This window comes from Pleurodeles waltl, chromosome 7 (assembly GCF_031143425.1).
Source record: "Pleurodeles waltl isolate 20211129_DDA chromosome 7, aPleWal1.hap1.20221129, whole genome shotgun sequence".
NCBI lineage: Eukaryota > Metazoa > Chordata > Amphibia > Caudata > Salamandridae > Pleurodeles > Pleurodeles waltl.
In genome coordinates this window covers 942,973,968-942,992,071 of record NC_090446.1, presented here as the reverse complement: position 1 = coordinate 942,992,071, position 18,104 = coordinate 942,973,968, and the positions used below count along the sequence as shown (strand labels likewise).

The window sequence follows — 18,104 nt, the reverse complement described above, 5'->3', positions numbered from 1 at the left end:
TTCCTACAAAGATCACACTCCTCTCCCCAAATGGGGGTAATCATATTCCCTGATTTAGCCATAATGGATATGACACAAGCAGGGCTCCAAATGTAACTACGGGTATTTAGTAAGTACTGCGAAACTAATCAATTGGTAATTAACATGGAAAAACAACAAAGTTCTGGTCCTGGGACAAAAATGTAAACCCTATACATGGTCAATCAACAGTGAGGTGGTAGAGGAAGTCTCCAGCTACAGATACCCTGGGATAACTTTTGATTAAAAAAACTATCTTGGAAAACATCTTAAAATCCTGTGGGATAATCCCACTAGAAGGGCTAAAGAAATTTAAAAGGGATTTTGTTGGATCCTCATTAAAACCGTTTTTAACAGCCATAGAATGTGATGGTCTCTCCCCAAATGCTAAATGGGGCCGAGTTACTGTGCTTAGGAACAAAACTAATCTGGGATAAGGCAAAAGAGTACTGCCTATAACATTTTATTTGTTTCCCCAGCTGCTCAATGGTCCAAGCAATAAATCTGTCAGCCAACCTAAAATCATGGGATTAAATAGCAAAGAACCTCAGTATTTGCAACTAGTACAAACAACTTAATTTTCTAATTTTAACGACATCGCAATATTGCCTAGGTGAAATAATCCGTGATTTAACGCAGAAAAGTGCACTAAGAGACCATCTAGGTCAGATTACGAGCAATCTTCAAACCTCGTAAAATCTACTCGCAACTCTTTATAGCTAATCAGAGCAAGTTATATTTACATCCTACTGGGCCCATAATGGTGAGAGCTCAGGCTGGCAAAGAACAAGTGCACTGTTAATCCAAAAAGTGAATGAGCAATAAAGATGTCTTTCAATCTTGGTTTTATCTTGTCACTTTTGCTTTGTGTACAAAGACCGAGTTCAAACATCAGTTGATGTCTTACAAATTGCAGCTTATTTTATCTAGAGAGACGTATTTACTTTTCTTTCCCGAACTGTGAAGTTTGAGGACTTTGTAAAGTGAACTGTCCGATAACCATGTCGAGGATCAGTGTGTGTGAAATGAAAGGCTGTAGGTTGTTAGTTTTTTTTTTTTTTCTAACACACACCAATTAAACAGCTTGGAAATAAACCATACAAATATTTCAAAATATATCAGCAGTGAGGAAAGCATTTTTTGTAATTCTGAACTGTGGAGAAAAAAAATATTTGAATAGGATCAAAACAATTCGAACACTTAACACTGTGCTGTGCAAATGATAAATATTTGCTGAACTCAAATTTCCACACATTTTAGTTTGTAGGCTGAACAGCTTTATCACTAAACCTGCCTGTCAGTGAGAAAGTTTGTGGCCATTTCAGTGGAAAATATGCTGTATGTAAATGACAGTACTACCACATCATGCTTTAGTGATATATTTACTGAAAGAGAGAGTTTTAAGCATGAATTAAGAAACATTCCTGGCCCAGTCCTGATGACAATGCTATTAGTGAACTAAGATGCAAAGTAGGGGTTGTGAACTATATATGTGGGCTAGATTCCTATTATAAACAGAGAAAAAAAAGTAGTCTATTAATTCAAACAAATGAGTTTGCTTTACACAGCAGACAAGCATAGCTCACATACTCGAAGGTGCTTTCATATGTGATAAAAAAAGAAAAAGGTGACTCCGAGAAATAAAATATTTGCCTAATTCAATTGGATTAGGTCGAGTACATTACTGAAGTCACTACAACTATAGTTATAGTAACATTTTTATGATTTTTTTAGGCCTGATTTTAAATGGAAGAACTTTAATATAGAAGATTTGCTGCTTCCATCCAAGAAAGAGCTATGTAGCAGAGCCTTAGTGGATTCAAGGGCCACGGATTTCTAGTTGACGAAGATTTACACTGTGCATTCGAGAGCCTCTTGGCAAGATTTAATACTGTTTACGTATCTTGTTAAATTATCCAATCTTTAACTTTGTTAAATTCTTTTTATGCTCAAGGTACCCGTTAGAAAGAACTTCTCTAAAAGGATGGGGGTTGAAACTGTTGCCTCAGGATACGAATCCCCTGTGGAGATCTTATGTGATTTTTATATTTTCTCAAACTAAGGCGTTGGCTACTAAAACCAGTGCTAATTAAATATTTGATTAGCAGTCGACAGGAGACAGTAAGGTTTTTTTGTGCTATGCAATATTTAGATGTGGAATGTGTGCAGGGTAGATTTATAATGGTTTTAACTAAGGTGAACGTTTTTAACTGATTTTAACGGAAATGTTCTTTCAACTTGTATCTGTGATTATATATAGGAATTAGTGATAATGATTTAAAGAGCATGGTCTAAATAAACATGTTTTACTACTAAAAAACAGATATTACACGTGTTCTAATTACATTCATTAAAGTCTAGTAAAAACTTTCAAGGAACTGAACTCAAGATTCTTTATTATAAATAGGAAGTATATTTATTCCTGTGGTGGATGAAAGGCAAATTACAATCTAGAAAAGCGATAGTGTATAACTGGTCTCAATCTTTGCTGGGCTTATTTCACCTTTAACCCTCTAATTTGTGTAAAAAAAAAAATGAAAACGTAAGGGGTTGTTCTTGCCTCCTAGGAAGAAAAAAAATCTACCTAATTTCCGCTATTTTCCATTACAAATGCGGTATTTTTTTTCAGGATTAATCTATACATTTCTGTTTTTACTCCTTTGTTCTGGGAATAGCTTGATGTTTGTTGTCATGCATGCATACTGAATAGCGTCGATAACTTCTATGCTGAGCACTTTAACAAAGTGTACATGCTTAAGCGTCTTCGCTACAATGTCGATTTCCCGCAACTACAACGCAGCGCTACTGCGAAGTGAGTTGTTTCTATTTTGACGTATTTATATTAGCAACAACCATGGTACATAAATACTGGTCATTACGTAATTACATTACCATGCTTCGACGCCTCGTCAGGGGTAGTAAGCGCTATATAAATACTATTACAATACAATATCTCCGTGACCCTGTAAGAACAAATGGCATGCATCAAATGCATGACCAGACCCTATTACACATAAATACAGGCTTGCTTCAGCAGGCAAGGAAATCAGCCTTGGACTGTACAGCGTTATTTCCTTAAACTGGTAAAATTTCAAATGCCTGGGTGCGTTTGGTTTACTTTCCACCAGAAGTGCAATTTTCAAATTATTCCTGGTCATCTTTATGCATTTCGGCAGACCCACTGTGCAGAAGGCACCATTTGGTCTGTAATGTTACCTGACGGTATGTAACGAGATGTAACTTTTACCCGATGTTAACATGTGTACAAATGACTAAGTAATACTGTCACAAAATGGATGGTGAATCAGATCGTGTTAATACAATAAGCTTCTAAACCGCCTCTTCTGTACGGTTTTCATTCAGAAACATGTATACCTAAAAGCGCAGTGATCCGTTTTATGCCAATGTGTGTACACATTTGAATTCGCTAGCCAATAACATAAAATAACTGGAGCGGGGGAAGTTAACTGACATCTCACATGATGCTACTTTAGATCCCAGCTGTATCAGTATCCAGCCTACTTTCACTGCACTAGAACAGTTTATCCATTCACCTTTTCTAGGAACTGCCTTCTGAAAACCCCTCTCGATAATTCAAATCCTTCCGGGACCCTTATTTTCGCGTTAAGCACCGTTCACTTGCCGAGTACCACTACTCCTGCCACCTATATACAAAACCATGCAACTAAACACTCCCACCCAACTAAAGACCACCACGCACCGGACACCGCGTCCATAGAGTTTCCAAAGCCAAACCCGCCGCAGAAACACAACCGTTTGTTACCGAGCGTCACGTCCGGTGCAAGGAACAACAAAATAGATGACGGACATGCGTAAGCATCATAGGCATCAAGGAAAGACTTTTTTGCGTCCACTCAGTGAACAGAAGGCTAATAATCTATAGAGGTCTCATAATTATCACAGCGTTGATTTACCCCTCAGATTCGCCCGCACTGCTTGCTATACGTCTTGACCAAGCAGCATTAGGATCCCTCAGATTATCATGAGGCAACACGATACGTAGGTAAAATACGTTCTGTACAAATTGTTTTGAACTTCTCCGTTATGTATAGTGGTCCTTATATTTTCATGTATTTGCACATTGTTAGTCATATTGTTAAATTGTCAGTCGCTGAAATCCTCGAGATAAAGCTAATTCTATCGCAGGACCGGAGGCGAGGATTATGCAGATCTTTCTTCACTTTTGATTATACAGCAGGTTCAAAGTACAATAATAAAAAACATCAAACTACAAGTCCCATGAATCCGTAGTCATGGCAACCATCAACCAATGAACAGGGATATTATTGACAGTATAAATGCCTCTTTCTTCACAGCTCACGGTGACAGATAAGTGCCTTTCTGCCTCTCGCTAGTTTTTCTAACTGGTCTAGGGCGTGTACTTGATAATTTGTCTGGCGCGCGTCAAGCGGACATTTTTTCCTTGCCTTTTCAGGTTTATTGTTGTAGCGCGGTAGGCATCGGAGCCCGAGCGCGTTGTTTCTTTTGCGGTGACATGTCGGGCCCTCTAGGGGGCGCGCGTCACAGTTTTGGCTTCACGTCAGCAACGCGCGCGATTTTCAACGTGCGTTGTTGCGTTTTTAACACGTTTGGGCTGGTTTTTGCTGCCCGGTGCCGTGCCCCCTCCTGTGACACCTTTTGGTTGATTTCTGAGTTAGACATTGTGTCTTGGTTATATTTTTGGTTGAAGACAGGAGTAGGAGGGGGGTTACCCCATAAGATTTCTTTTGGGGGCGCAAATTTGGTTTGGTCTCCTGTCTTTCCTCATGAGCGCAATGCAACCTGCCCAGGACCAGGATTCTTTTCCCCTCACGTCCCCTGAGGCCCCTTCCCTCCGTGCCCTTCCCTCTGGGGTGGAGGTGGTTTTGTCGCAGGCCATTGCGCAGGCTTTGGCTCCTTTTAAGGAAAGCATGACGCAATTGGCCGCGCAGGTAGCTAGGGGCCCTGGCGTGACGGGGTTGCTCATGGGGCTTCCCCCAGGAAACCACGCAAGCGTGATGCGGGGCACCTCGGGGAAACGGAGGTTGCCCCTTCCCTTTCAGATAAGGGTGCGCTCACGCAACTGCGTTTACCCTCCCGGGAGGGTTCTATGCCCGGGCTTATTGGTTACAAGGGTCACCCCAAATCAGATCTCTTTTTGGGATCTTCATTGGGCATGGTTGGCGACTCTGAGGGGGATTCTTCCTCGGTGGAGGAGGTGGAAACGGGTCGTCCGTGGCACCCGTGAGCCTCTCTTCCGGATGCCCAGGATCCGGGGGAGTCGGATTCCGATATGTTTGAGCCGGAGGGCATATACCATCCCCGCTCATCTGAATGGGACCCGGATCTTAAGGTGGCGGATTATGTGGCGGGCAAACTTCGCCAACCGCTGGACAAGGATGTGCGGGCACGGCTCAGGGCCGAATGCCCCCGCCCCACTCTCCCAGATAGAGTGGCCGCCACTCCGGAGTTGGACCCGAAGCTTTCTACTTTCTTCGGAAAGTATGTTAAAGACCCAAAAAAGGGGATTGATAGGTCTTGGCGAGCGTGCCAGGATAAACTCCTGGACGTTGTTGGACCCCTCACACAAATTATCCAATTGGCTGAGCGGGCAAAATTGTCAGGTACACCGCTTCAGACCGAAGTCGTGGCGGGTTGGGCCCAGAGGGCTTTATGCCTTCTGGGGAATGCCAACTGCGCTATTTCAGCGGAGAGGCGCCGTTCCCTGCTGATTAAAATTGATCCCAAACTGGGTACATAGTTCCTGGATTGTGGCACAGTCAAACCTGTAGGTGATGATGACATGTCGTTCTTCCATTGTCAACAGGTCCACCAGCGGTCGGTACACCGGAGGATTCTGCCATCTTCTCACATGTCCCAGCTGACGGTGCCTACGAAGGACAACAGCGACGAATCAGTCACTTTTCATCCAGGTATGTACCCACAGTTACACACGAGACAACACCAATCAAAAAACCCTTCCTGTATGTGTGTTGAGTGTAGGCCCAGCTATGTGTGACGCAGAGGTAAATGAACCCCTGAATTGGCGGCTGCCTGACCTCTAAACTGGGACAATGGGATTGTGGGGTAACAGCGCTGGCGTTGCACACCGTCACGTTAGGCGGTCGTAGACCGCGGCGCAATGCAGCATTGGTTAACATTGGACCCTATGGGTCCCAGGAGCCAATGAACAGGTGCGCCGGCGGTGATGATGCGCACCGCCGCGGACGTCACCGCCATTTTCTGTCTGTTCAATCAATAGATACCTGACCTTCGACAGGAGAGGACCTACACTGCAAGTGCTGCTGTGACCTCGGTCTGGAAGCGACGATGGCTGCTGCGTCTGGGGAAAGGGCCCCTGCCTTCACGGCTCAGGAGTTGGAGAAACTGGTTGACGGGGTCCTCCCCCAGTACACGCTACTCTACGGTCCTCCAGACCAACAGGTTAGTACACAGGGAGCACGTTGTATGGGCTAGGCCTGGGTGGAGAGGGCTGGCTGTAAGAGGGAAGGGGGCAGAGTTCATAGAACATTAATGCATGTAAATGAATGGGCCACATGGCCAGAGTAGGGAGGGGGCCACTCACATCGACGGTGCAGTTGGTAATGACTGTTCCTCTTCCCTTTGTGCATGTCATGTTGGTCAGCGCCCACCAGAAGAGGGACATTTGGCGTGCCATCGCCAAGGAGGTCCGGACCGTGGGGGCCCACCAGAGACGGGGCACCCACTGCCGGAAAAGATGGGAGGACATTCGCCGCTGCAGCAAGAAGACGGCGTAGGCTCAGCTGGGGATGGCCTCCCAACGTCGGAGGGGTGCCCGTCACACCATGACCCCTCTGATGTTCCGGATCCTGGCGGTGGCCTACCCGGAGTTGGATGGGCGCTTGAGGGCATCACAGCAGCCACAAGGGGGTGAGTACAACCTCATTCTGCGGACTTTGCGTGCAGTAAAGGGGTCTGGGTGGGGGAGGAGGCCTGTGGGTGTACCTAGGCCAGGCAGAAAGAAGAAGACTAGGCCCCTCTGTAATGCAGCCCATGTGGCACTCTACCCCACCTCAGTAGAGTGGCAAGTCGAGGTATAGTTGCCCCTGTGGCATCCATGTGTGCAGATGTCCACCATTACCATGTAGGCCATATCCCAGAAATTGCATATGCAGTGGGTAGGAGCACGGCTTAATGCAGGGGGCTGCTGTGTCTGTCTTGTCCGCCAACGGTAGCTGTATGCCATACACTCAACCTGTCTTTCTTCTGTCTCCCCCCCCCTTTTTCTGCTCTCCCTGTTCTTTTGTGCATCAGCATCATCAGGCGGAGGTACAGTGGCACCGGAGCATGAAGGAGCTGCATCCCACATGGCCATGGAGGGCCACACCACGGACTCAGAATGCACCAGTGGGACGGAGAGCGAGGGGAGCTTCACGTCGGCCACCGGATCACCAAGCAGCGACACGGACTCGTCCGCCGATGGGGGCTCCTGTGTGGTGGCGGCACCATCTGTGCGCCCCACTTCTACAGGTACAGCCGCCACCTCCCCTACCAGCACCGCCCTCCCAGCAGCCCCTCAGTGTTGGCCCTGTGCCCGCTCACCCAGGAGGGTGGGCATCACCTTCGCCCCAGGCACCTCAGGCCCTGCCCCAGTCACCCCTGCTGCCCTCAGTGAGGAGGCCATTGACCTCCTCAGGTCACTTACTGTTGGGAAGTCTACCATTGTGAATGCCATCCAGGGTGTAGAAAGGGAGTTGCAACACGGTAATGCATTCCTGGAGAGCATTCATTCTGGTCAGGCTGTCCTTCAGGGAACCCTGTAATCTCTGGCCTCAGCACTGATGGCAGCCATTGTCCCTGTGTCCAGCCTCCCCCCTCCAACCTCCTCCACCCAGACCCAATCCCCTGTACCCCAGCCCATCCCAAGCACACCTACAGACCAGCATGCACACAAGTCAGCACACACAAGTAGCTCAAGCAAACATAGGCACCACACAACCCACAGGCACTCACGCAAGCCTTACCCACATACAGACACAGCAACATCCACTGCCTCCACTGTGTCCCCCTCCTCCTCTTCTCCCTCCTCCCTCCCAGTCTCGTCTACACACACACCTGTATGCACCACCTCTACAGGCACCAGGAATCGCACAAGGACACCCAGCACCACAAGCCGCTCACCTGCACTCACCACCTCCACTGCCATTTTCACGTCCCCTGTGTCCTCTCCCAGTGTGTCTGTGACGCCCCCTCCCAAAGTACACAAACGCCGGCAATCACACACCCAACATCCATCCACCTCACGACAGCCTCCCGTACCTGCACCCAGATCACCTAAAGTTACACCTCCTACAACCACCTCCTCTTCTTCCACTCCCAGACCCCCTCCAACTACCCATCCCAGTGTTCGTCAGAAACTATCCCTCTGTAAAGTTGACCTTTTTGCCCCCACCCCCTCCCCCTCCAATTTATCAGTCCCGTCGTAGCGCCTCAGCCAAAAAGCCTCCAATACCAGTGGTGCCTGTTCAAGATATGTAGAGTGCACCGGCCACCAGGGCAGGCAGTGTGACCCGGAGCCAAGGCACTGGCAGCCCACCCCCTGTAAAGGCTCTGAAATTGGAGAGTGGACGACGGGACCGTGTGAAGCCTCCTGGTGGGAAAACAACTCACATGGGTTCCAAGGGGATTGGACAGTCAGCTGTGACTCCACCAAAGGTGGGGAAGGCCCAGAGGAAGTCTGGCCAGCATGTTGTGAGTATCACGGCGGAGAAGGGCGCCATCATTCCCGGCGGTCGAGACCCAACCGCCAGCACCGTCGTCACTGGTCAGGAGACCACCGCCGGAGTCATAGCCCAGGAGGCCCCAAGTATCGTAACTGGTCAGGAGACCACCGCCGGAGTCAAAGCCCAGGAGGGCCCAAGTATCGTCACTGGTCTGGAGACCACTGCCACTGCGGGAGTCATAGCCCAGGAGGGCCCAAGTATCGTCACTGGTCAGGAGACCACCGCCGGAGTCATAGCCCAGGAGGGCCCAAGTATCGTCACTGGTCTGGAGACCACCGCCGGAGTCATAGCCCAGGAGGGCCCAAGTATCCTAACTGGTCAGGAGACCACCGCCGGAGTCATAGCCCAGGAGGGCCCAAGTATCGTAACTGGTCATGGAGACCACCGCCGGAGTCATAGCCCAGGAGGGCCCAAGTATTGTAACTGGTCAGGAGACCACCGCCGGAGTCATAGCCCAGGAGGGTCCAAGTATCGTAACTGGTCAGGAGACCACCGCCGGAGTCATAGCCCAGGAGGGCCCAAGTATTGTCACTGGTCAGGAGACCACCGCCACCGCCGGAGTCATAGCCCAGGAGGGCCCAAGTATCGTAACTGGTCAGGAGAGCACCGCCGGAGTCAGTACCCAGGAGGGCCCCGGCTGCCACAGCCCAGGTGGGCTATGAGGGAACGTCATGCCACACACCAATTCCCAGTCTAGGGAACATCATGCCACACACCAATGTCCGTACCAGAACCGCCATGGCAAAGCACCACTGAAAAGTCCCGAACCGCCATGGCAAAGCACCGCTGAACAGTCCAGTCCCGCCATGGCAAAGCACCGCTGAACAGTCCAGAACTGCCATGGCAAAGCACCGCTGAACAGTCCCGAACCGCCATGGTGAAGACCGCTGAACAGGGCATGCACCGCCATGGCAAAGCACCGCTGAAGAGTCCCGAACCGCCATGGTGAAGACCGCTGAACAGGGCATGCACCGGGTAAGAATGAATAGACCGCCACATCAAGCATCCTTATCCCATGTGCAGCTGGGAAAGTGACGGGACAGGAACTTTCACGGGGAGAATAATCCAGTCTGGGCACCAGTCCCCCTCACGAGCCACTGGAGGATGTTATCTACTTGCGAAATTGAGCCTTTAACCTCCCCAGGATGGCACAGTGGGCAAACCACCCACTGTAGAGACTTGAGAGACTGTGGCTTTGCACTCACCAGGAAGGAACAGTGGGCAACCCACCCACTGTAGAGACTTGCGAAATTGAGCCTTTGCACTCCCCAGGATGGCACAGTGGGCAAACCACCCACTGTAGAGACTTGAGAGACTGTGGCTTTGCACTCCCCAGGAAGGAACAGTGGGCAACCCACCCACTGTAGAGACTTGCAAAATTGAGCCTTTGCACTCCCCAGGATGTAACAGTGGGCAAACCGCCCACTGTAGGAACTTGTGAGACTGTGGCTTTGCACTCCCCAGGATGGCACAGTGGGCATGGAGCCCCGTCGTGGATCTGGCTTTGCAGTCATCCGGCTGAGGTGCCCCCCCTTCCCTTCCCCCTGAGGTGCCTGTAGCATTTCTATCTGATGCCCCGGCAGTGTTCTCTCCGATTGTGGTCAGGTATCTTTTGTGGGCCTCGCCCATGCATTTTTGGACTAGTGGTGCACGGACATTGATATGTACATATCTGCACTACTTCTCGTACTGTATATATTTCTGCAAGAATTTCACATATATCTGTATATTTTTGCATAACTTGTTTATTGCAACATTATAATGTTTGAACGGATCTCGATTTGTCTCTGCATTCTTCCGGGGGGATTGTGGGTTGTTACTGTGATGTTTGGAAATGCATTGGTGTGTATGTTGTAATATGCAAGGGTGGGGGTGTCCCCCTAACTTTTGCCTCCGCCCTCCCCCATGTCGTAGGTGCAGTACTCACCGTTGTCTTCGGCGCCTACGTAGATGGTGTTCGTAGAGGAGCAGGAAGACAATCGCAGGGAGTATTTGGAGTTCCGGCTCCATGGAGTCCTCGTTCCTCGTGGGATGTGTTCAGGTGAGCGTTTTCCCATTGCAGCAACTGTTTCCGCCGTGTTTTTATCCATGGTGAATCCGCCCTGGAAAAGGTGCCGGATTGGCGGGTTGTAATACTATGGGCGGTACATTGTCTTCCACCTGTCTGTTGGCGATGACCGCTGCGATGCTTGTCTGTACCGCCGTGATTGGCAGTGTGTTAAAGTGGCTGTCTTTGTTGGCAGTTTCCGCCAGGGTCATAATTCCTTTTTTTGTCCACCGGCCTATTTGCGGTATTACCGCACCTTTAACACCGTCCGCCAGGGTTGTAATGACCACCATATTTGTTATTCGTGCGGTAGGCGTTTTGCCCGAGCGCGTGGTGCAGTGACGCATAACGATCGGAGAATTCAGCGCTTCGCGTGCTGCGTTCTCTAATAGTTTTTGAGCCTGTCTGGAGCCCGCCCTCAGGGTTTCCTGACTTTTTACGGCTCCCAACCATTGCCTACACCGCATGGCGGCAAGAGCAGGTTTTTCCTGCAATTCAAATTTCCCTTGGGGGAACCCTTTTAGGGTTTACATATATATATATATATATATATATATATATATATATATATATATATATATATATATATATATATATATTTCTGACATTTTCAGCATTTTGAGCACAGCAAGGGGGCTGCCCAGTTGAATTAGGTTGGGCGTTTGTTCATTTGTGCTCTCACCCCTTTCATTGACGCCCCTTGGTGACATATTTGATCTGGTCTGGCCCTGGGTCCTTCTCCTGTGGTACTTTAGTGTTTGTTGATATTTTTCCTGGTGAGATGTCCTTGTCTACCCCTTCCATGGACTCTTTCCTGGATCATGCCTAGGCCCCATCTTTGGGGACGGAGTAAGTCTGGCCTCCTCAGTGCCATCTTCCTGAGGGCATGCACAGGTTGGTTTCTCAGGCGGTGGCGAAAGCCTTGGCACCCCGCAGGATAGAGTGGACAACCTTATGGATAAGGTGTCCAACTCGTCTGGTGTTTTGGGGGATATGGACCCTCGGGCTAGTACCTCTAGGACTCCTTCTTCCTCCAGGAAGCGTGACGCGGGGCACCTGGAATGTTTCACCCGGTTAAGGGAGGCCTTCTGCAAGAGTGTGCGAACGCTGGACCCTGTACCCTGCCGGGAGGACGTTTTGCCCGGAGAGCATGGCAGCACTGCTGCCCTGGCACTGGATCCCTTCGTGGGATCACCCCATTCGGGGGGGGTGACTCCGATGACGAGGGCTCATCGGAAGAGGGTTGCATTATAGGTAGACCTTGGCGTCCTTCTGGGAACACCTCTAGTGTTGATGAAGAAGGTTGGGACTCAGATATGTTCGACCCAGAGGACATCTATCATCCTCGGTCCTCCGAATGGGTCCCCAATCTCAAGGTGGCGGCCTATGTGGCTAAGGCTATCCGCCTCCCTTTGGAGCAGGAGGTTCGGGCCAGTTTGCGGGCGGAATGCCCCAGGCCTGCGCTTGAGGATATGGTGGCGGCTACGCCTTCATTGGATCCTAAGCTATGTACTTTCTTTTCTGAGTAAATGCGCAATCCTAAGAAAGGGATCAATCGTTCTTGGCGGTCTTGTCAAGATAAACTTTTAGATGTGTTGGGCCCATTGACAAAGATCATTGAATTAGCTGATTCAGCTAAGACTTCAGGAGAGCCGTTACAGACGGACTTGGTCGCAGGATGGGCACAAAGGGCGGTTTGTCTTTTGGGCAACGCCAATTGCGCCATATATACGTAGAGACGGCTCTCTCTCCTGATTAAGATCGACCCTAAATTGGGGGAACTGGGGACGTCTGAGGCTGGTGCGATAGCCCAGGGCAATCTCTTTGGTGACCCCTTCGTGAAGGAGCTTGGGAGATCTGTGTCCACATTCTCTGCCTTAGATAAAGCGCAGTCTTCCATGCGCAAGATCTTCCCGGGGAAGGTTTTTGCTGGGGCCGGGCGAGGAAGGCGTCGCTCCTCCAGCTGAACCCAGCAGTCAGGCCCCTCCAGAGCCCAAGGAAAGCGGAATAACGGTTGGCACGATGGCCGTCAGGGGACCTTTTTTCCCAACAGTGGCTCTGGTCGATGACGCTCCTCGCGTTTCCACAGAGGGAACTCCAATTCTCAGGGAGGAAGCACAGGTGAGCACTACCCTTTTTTCCCCTCAAGAACTAGGAGGCAGAATTGATCTCTCCGCAGAAAATTGGGCGCGGCTTACGTCCCACCCTTGGGGTTTGGAGACAGTGTTGGGGTTCTGCATAGAGTTCTATGGGACCCCTGTTCAAACGGTTAGCCCTGCTCACATTCGGTTCAGCGTTCAGGACTCCCAATTGATAGACTCGGAGGTCCAACTTCTCCTGAGCAAGGGGGCTGTTGTTCCGGCACCTCTTCATCTGAGGGGGTTCTTGAGCAACATCTTCCTGGTCGAGAAGAAAGACAAGGGTCTGGTGATAAACCTCAAGGCGTTCAACGAATGGGTGGTTTATCATCATTTCAAGATGGAGGGAATCCATCTTCTCAGGGATCTTTTGTGTCAAGGGGACTGGATGAGCTGTTTGGATCTCAAGGATGCTTATCTTACGGTCCCCATTTACTCTCCTCACTGCCTTTTTCTGCAGTTTCAATGGAGGAGTCAGATCTACGAGTTCAAGTGTCTCCCGTTCGGCCTTTCTTCAGCACCTTGGTGCTTCACGAAGTTGCTGAAGCCGGTGGTCGAGTTTCTGAGGACTCAGGGTGTCAGACTGATTATTTACTTGGACAACATCCTTTTGATGGATCAGTCCAGTTCACAACAAGACTATTGCGCTGTTGCAGGACCTGGGTTTCGTGATCAACACTGAGAAGTCCTCACTTTGCCCATATCAATCCACGTTGTTTTTGGGTTTTGTGGTGAACACGACATCCGCAACTCTGAAACTTCCAGAGCACAAGGTCTCCAAGATCAAGAAGGAGATTTCCAAGGTGCTCCGCAGGGACAGGACCTCCCTCCGACAGATTGCCACGATTGTGGGGCTTCTGTGCCTTCTATCCAGGCCATCTTTCCAGGTCCCCTCCATTACAGGGACCTGCAATGTCTTAAAGCCTCTCATCTCCGGAAAGGTCATACTTATTCAGCTCTGGTGGAGCTCTCTTCGGAGGCTCATTCGGAGATGCAATTTTGGTTGAGCCACATGGATGCATGGAATGGGAAGGCCATTTTTGCTTCTCTCCCCAACCTGGTGATAGAAGTCGATGCCAGCAGACTGGGCTGGGGAGCCAGGTGTGGTCAGATCTCCATGGGTGGTCAGTGGACTTCGGAGGAGCTGAACCTTCACATCAATTGTCTAGAGCTTCTTGCGGGCTCGTTTGCGATTCGATCCTTGACATGAGACAAGATTTCCTGTTGTGTCCTTCTTCGGATGGACAATATCTCGGCTGTCCAGTACATAAACAGACTGGGGGGCACTTGGTCCAGAGTCTTGGCGGATCTGGCAAAGAATTTTTGGCATTACGGCCTCCCGAGACAGATTTTGGTTACAGCGGAATATCTCCCAGGGATTCAGAACCAGGTGGCGGATTGGAATTCCTGTTATCTCAGGGATACCAGTGATTGGTGCCTGGACCCAGAGATCTTTCAGTCTCTGATGGATCGTTGGGGTCCTTGTTCTGTGGACCTATTTGCCTCTCGTTGGAATGCCCAGCTTCTGATTTATTTCAGTTGGAAGCCCGATCCGGGGGCGAGTGCAGAGGATGTCTTCTTGCAGGATTGGTCGAGCGACCAGTGTTATGCTTTTCCTCCGTTTCTTCTAATTCCCAGAGTGGTGGCTCAGGTCTGACGTCAGTGGGCGTCACTGATTCTGATATCCCCGATTTGGAAAGCTTAAGCGTGGTTCCCCACTCTTCGGGAGTTGTCATGGATGGCCCCTCTCAGACTACAGTGTGCCTCGGGAGTCCTCCAGGACCCGCTGGGTTGCCATCATCCTTTGGTGCTTCGAGGACACTTCAATCTCGTGGCTTGGAGGATTTCAGGGGACGTTGGGAAAACGTCTGCCTTTCACAGGATGCTACACCCTTATAAGACAGTCGTGGGTTCCAGATACCATCAAGCGATATAGATCGGCCTGGAACAGATGGGCTCGTTGGTGTCTGGAGAGGGAAATGGATCCTGTGGGGGCCCCCATTGAGTTCATAGTCAATTTTTTAGCGGAACATTTTACCTCAGGTTTGAGTTATTGTACCATTAACTCTTTTCATTCTGCGATTTCGGCAGGGCATAATACGATCAATGATGTCCCGGTTGGCGAACACCCCTGGGTAAGTAAGCTCTTGAAAGGGGCTTGTTTATCCCAACCTCCTGAACCTCAGTACTCTGTGTTATGGGATGTTAAGAAGGTTCTTAATTTCCTTTCCCCTTGGCCAGAGAATCGTTATCTATACTGGAAACAGATTTCCGCTAAGTTGGCGGTGCTTTTGTGCCTTGTTTCTTGTAAGCGTGTTTCAAACGTGCACGCTTTGGATGTGTCAGCCCTGGTCTTCACCCCGGAAGGGGTTACTTTCACTGTTTCTAGGCAGGCCAAAACAGGTACCAGGTTTGTTTCGTATCCCAGTTTTGGTTCTCACCCTAAGTTATGTGTGTGTGACAGGCTACACGGTATAAACCAGACTGGAAACGGCGTAATATAGTAAGTAAATTGAGTTTTATTGTACTTATGTCTTTTCTTCACTCTTAGTTTCCTTTTTATAGGTATTCACAACTGGTAAGTATCTGCAAAGTCTATTGTTTGGAATCCTTCTCTTCTTAAGTCTTGTCGTTCTTTCCCCGTTCCTTCCTCAGGTCAGCGTCCTCTGGAAACGCGAGTGGCTCCCAGAAGAATACCGGCAAGAAAACAGGAGAAATACCCCACGGTAAGTATTTAGGTCATTTCCTGGGGTTTATCGTTAAGTAGGAAAAAGGGGAAGGTAAGTGGGGTGTAGAGGAAGAGAGTGTATGACACCCGTGCACCATGCAAAAACAAACGTGATGTTGTCTTACAAACAAACAGTGCTCCCAGGCTTGAGGGGACAGTCAGGCTCCCTTCTTATATAGAGACCTTCCCTTCTTTTTCCCCTCCCTCCTCCTCCCTCTCGTCCCTCCCAGCTCCCTTCCCCTGTGGGTTTTCCCTTTTTTTATCTGTTCCTCCAAAAAGGAACCGTACCTTGGCAAGCCACGACCCTCCGGGGTCGTGGCTGGTTTGTTAGCTCCTCGTCTCTGCTGCTACGTGTGGGAAATTCTCCCTCTCCACTCTGTTGTCTCCGGATCTGCTTTCTGGCTCCTGCGTGGTCCGCTCCTGACCGCCGTCACTCGTTTCCCTTCTCTGCAATTCCGTTGTCTGGCTCCTCTGCTCCTTGCCGCCGTTCCCCTTCGCCGGTGTCCGCTCGCCCTTTTCGTTTGTCTTGGCCCGGGAGGTGTTGTGCGTTTCCCTGGAAACAGAGAAACGCCCCCAGGATGCCGCGTCCGTTTCCATAGGAACGGCTAGACGCGGAAGTGACGTGTCGGGGCTCTCCGACACGTCACAGGCTGCTTCATCAAGTGGCGAGATCGGGAGCGCCCGATCACAGTGTGGTTAGATGTTTACAGACTTATGAGACTGTCACGAAGGAGGATAGACCTCCGGGGGAAAGGCAACTCTTGATTGCTGTCAAGAAACTGTTTAAGGCTGTGTCTTTCCCTACCATTGCTAGGTGGGTTCGTTGGGTCATGTCAGAGTCTGGCATTGACTTTCTGCGTTTTGGAGCTCATTCCACTAGAGGTGCGATGGCTTCCAAGGCCATTATGGTCGGTGGGAGATTGGAGGATATCATGAATTCAGCGGATTGGTCCTCAGAGTCGGTTTTTAAGAAATTCTATTTTAAACCACTCCATGAAGCTGCATCATTAATGGTGAGTGAGCTTTGAACTTCCATAATCCTCGCCTCCGGTCCTGATATAAAATGAAAAATTTCCTAGCTGTCGTGGAGGAAACTTTCAATTCTATTAAGGACATGGAGGCGAGGATTATCCCTCCCTCATACTATAACAGTATTTCCCACCGAGTTAAGTTATATACCATTGTGGGAGACCTTTTTCTTACAGGTCAGTGGTAATTTTTCTTATCTGTGAAGGTTATTGGTTTTATGCATACTATTGACGTCTCAGTTTGGTGATGACCTTGTTCTTATTATGCTTCTAATATTTTTATTCTGTTCATTATCATGTTGAATATTCTAGCAGGTGCATTGCTTTTGAAGTATGTTTATTCCGGTGTCTGATCTTTTCCTTATTTTGTAGGAGGTGATTCCAAAGGAGAATTAAGTTGTGAGTCCCTTAACTTTCTTCAGTGAAGAAGAGGAAGGACAGTACCCGTCAGTTATATATATACTCCTCGTTATGGACATTGGATTGGCTATGGGTTGTCATGGTTACTTGGGCATCATGGGGCTTGAAGTTTATTTTTGTTCCGATCTTGTTTGAACTTTGAACCTGCTGTTGTAAATAAAGTGAAGAAAGGACTGCATAATCCTCGCCTCCGTGTCCTTAATAGAACTGAAAGTTTCCTTCACGATAGCTAGGAACATTTTCAGTCTGCAAACATAGTCCTTATTCTCTCTTTGCTGCTTGCAGCCGTAAGATAAGTGGTTCCTCCTTCGTAATTTTTCATTCTAACATAGTGATTTGTGCCGTTGATTTATATTTTCTATTTAATATTTGCAGCGTGAAGCGGGGCTTCTACCGCAGCGTAGTGCTTTTTACTCTCTCAGCGCTGCGCGCGTGATCACCGTGGTCGCGGCGTAGCGCTCGTAGGGGGTTTTCCCTTTTTGGGCCTTACGGCCGCTCGAGGAAGCATTAGCCCCAGGGGGGTCCTTTTGGACAAGATTCAAGCTTCGGAGTCTCTCCGACTCCGATACCACGACTGCTGGTCGAGAGGACTAGTCCTTTCTTTATTTTTAGCATTGCACATGCGTCTTTCCTCCGATCCTCGCTTAGGTGTGGTCGATCGGAGGAAACACTGCATGCTAACTCGTTTTTGCTGGCGCAGTGCCAGTCAAAGTCTAATTTTAGCCCCAGAACGCCCGACGGGGCGAATAATTGTGAATAAGGCTCTGCCTTGGGGTAAAGCAGGAGCTCCCTCCACTTTCTAGCCTGCATTAAATAAATAATAATAATTGAAATATATTTTACATATATTTGATTGACTCTCTGGAGTTTTCCTGCTGAACATTAGTGCCGCATTGAACTCCTTCACTCATCCTCAAGGAAGATATGGCATACTACGCCGAAGAGGATGAATATGAACAT

At 49.1% G+C, this 18,104-nt stretch overlaps 1 protein-coding gene and 1 long non-coding RNA gene across 6 annotated transcripts in view; one reads left to right on the top strand and one right to left on the bottom strand.

Moving 5' to 3' along the window:
* Positions 1-3,836, bottom strand: part of UBLCP1 (ubiquitin like domain containing CTD phosphatase 1) — a 179,684-nt gene extending 175,848 nt beyond the window's left edge. For 2 of the 4 annotated variants that reach the window (XM_069199661.1, XM_069199663.1), the window contains exon 1: positions 3,740-3,836. Coding sequence is in view for 1 of the 4 variants with exons in the window: in XM_069199664.1 (XP_069055765.1) it covers positions 3,740-3,755 (16 nt within the window). In the remaining 3 variants the exon portion in view is untranslated. Of the gene's footprint in view, positions 1-3,572 lie in introns of all 4 variants that reach the window. The other 2 variants (XM_069199662.1, XM_069199664.1) reach the window with 2 other exon arrangements.
* Positions 3,837-4,336: 500 nt separating this feature from the next.
* Positions 4,337-17,325, top strand: LOC138245771 (uncharacterized). Of its 2 annotated transcripts, XR_011194166.1 has the most exons (3): positions 4,337-6,462; positions 6,665-7,530; positions 17,097-17,325. It is a non-coding gene; the product is annotated as an uncharacterized lncRNA (long non-coding RNA). The 2 variants fall into 2 exon arrangements; XR_011194165.1 differs by having other exon boundaries at positions 4,337-7,530.
* The last annotated feature ends 779 nt before the right edge of the window (positions 17,326-18,104 follow it).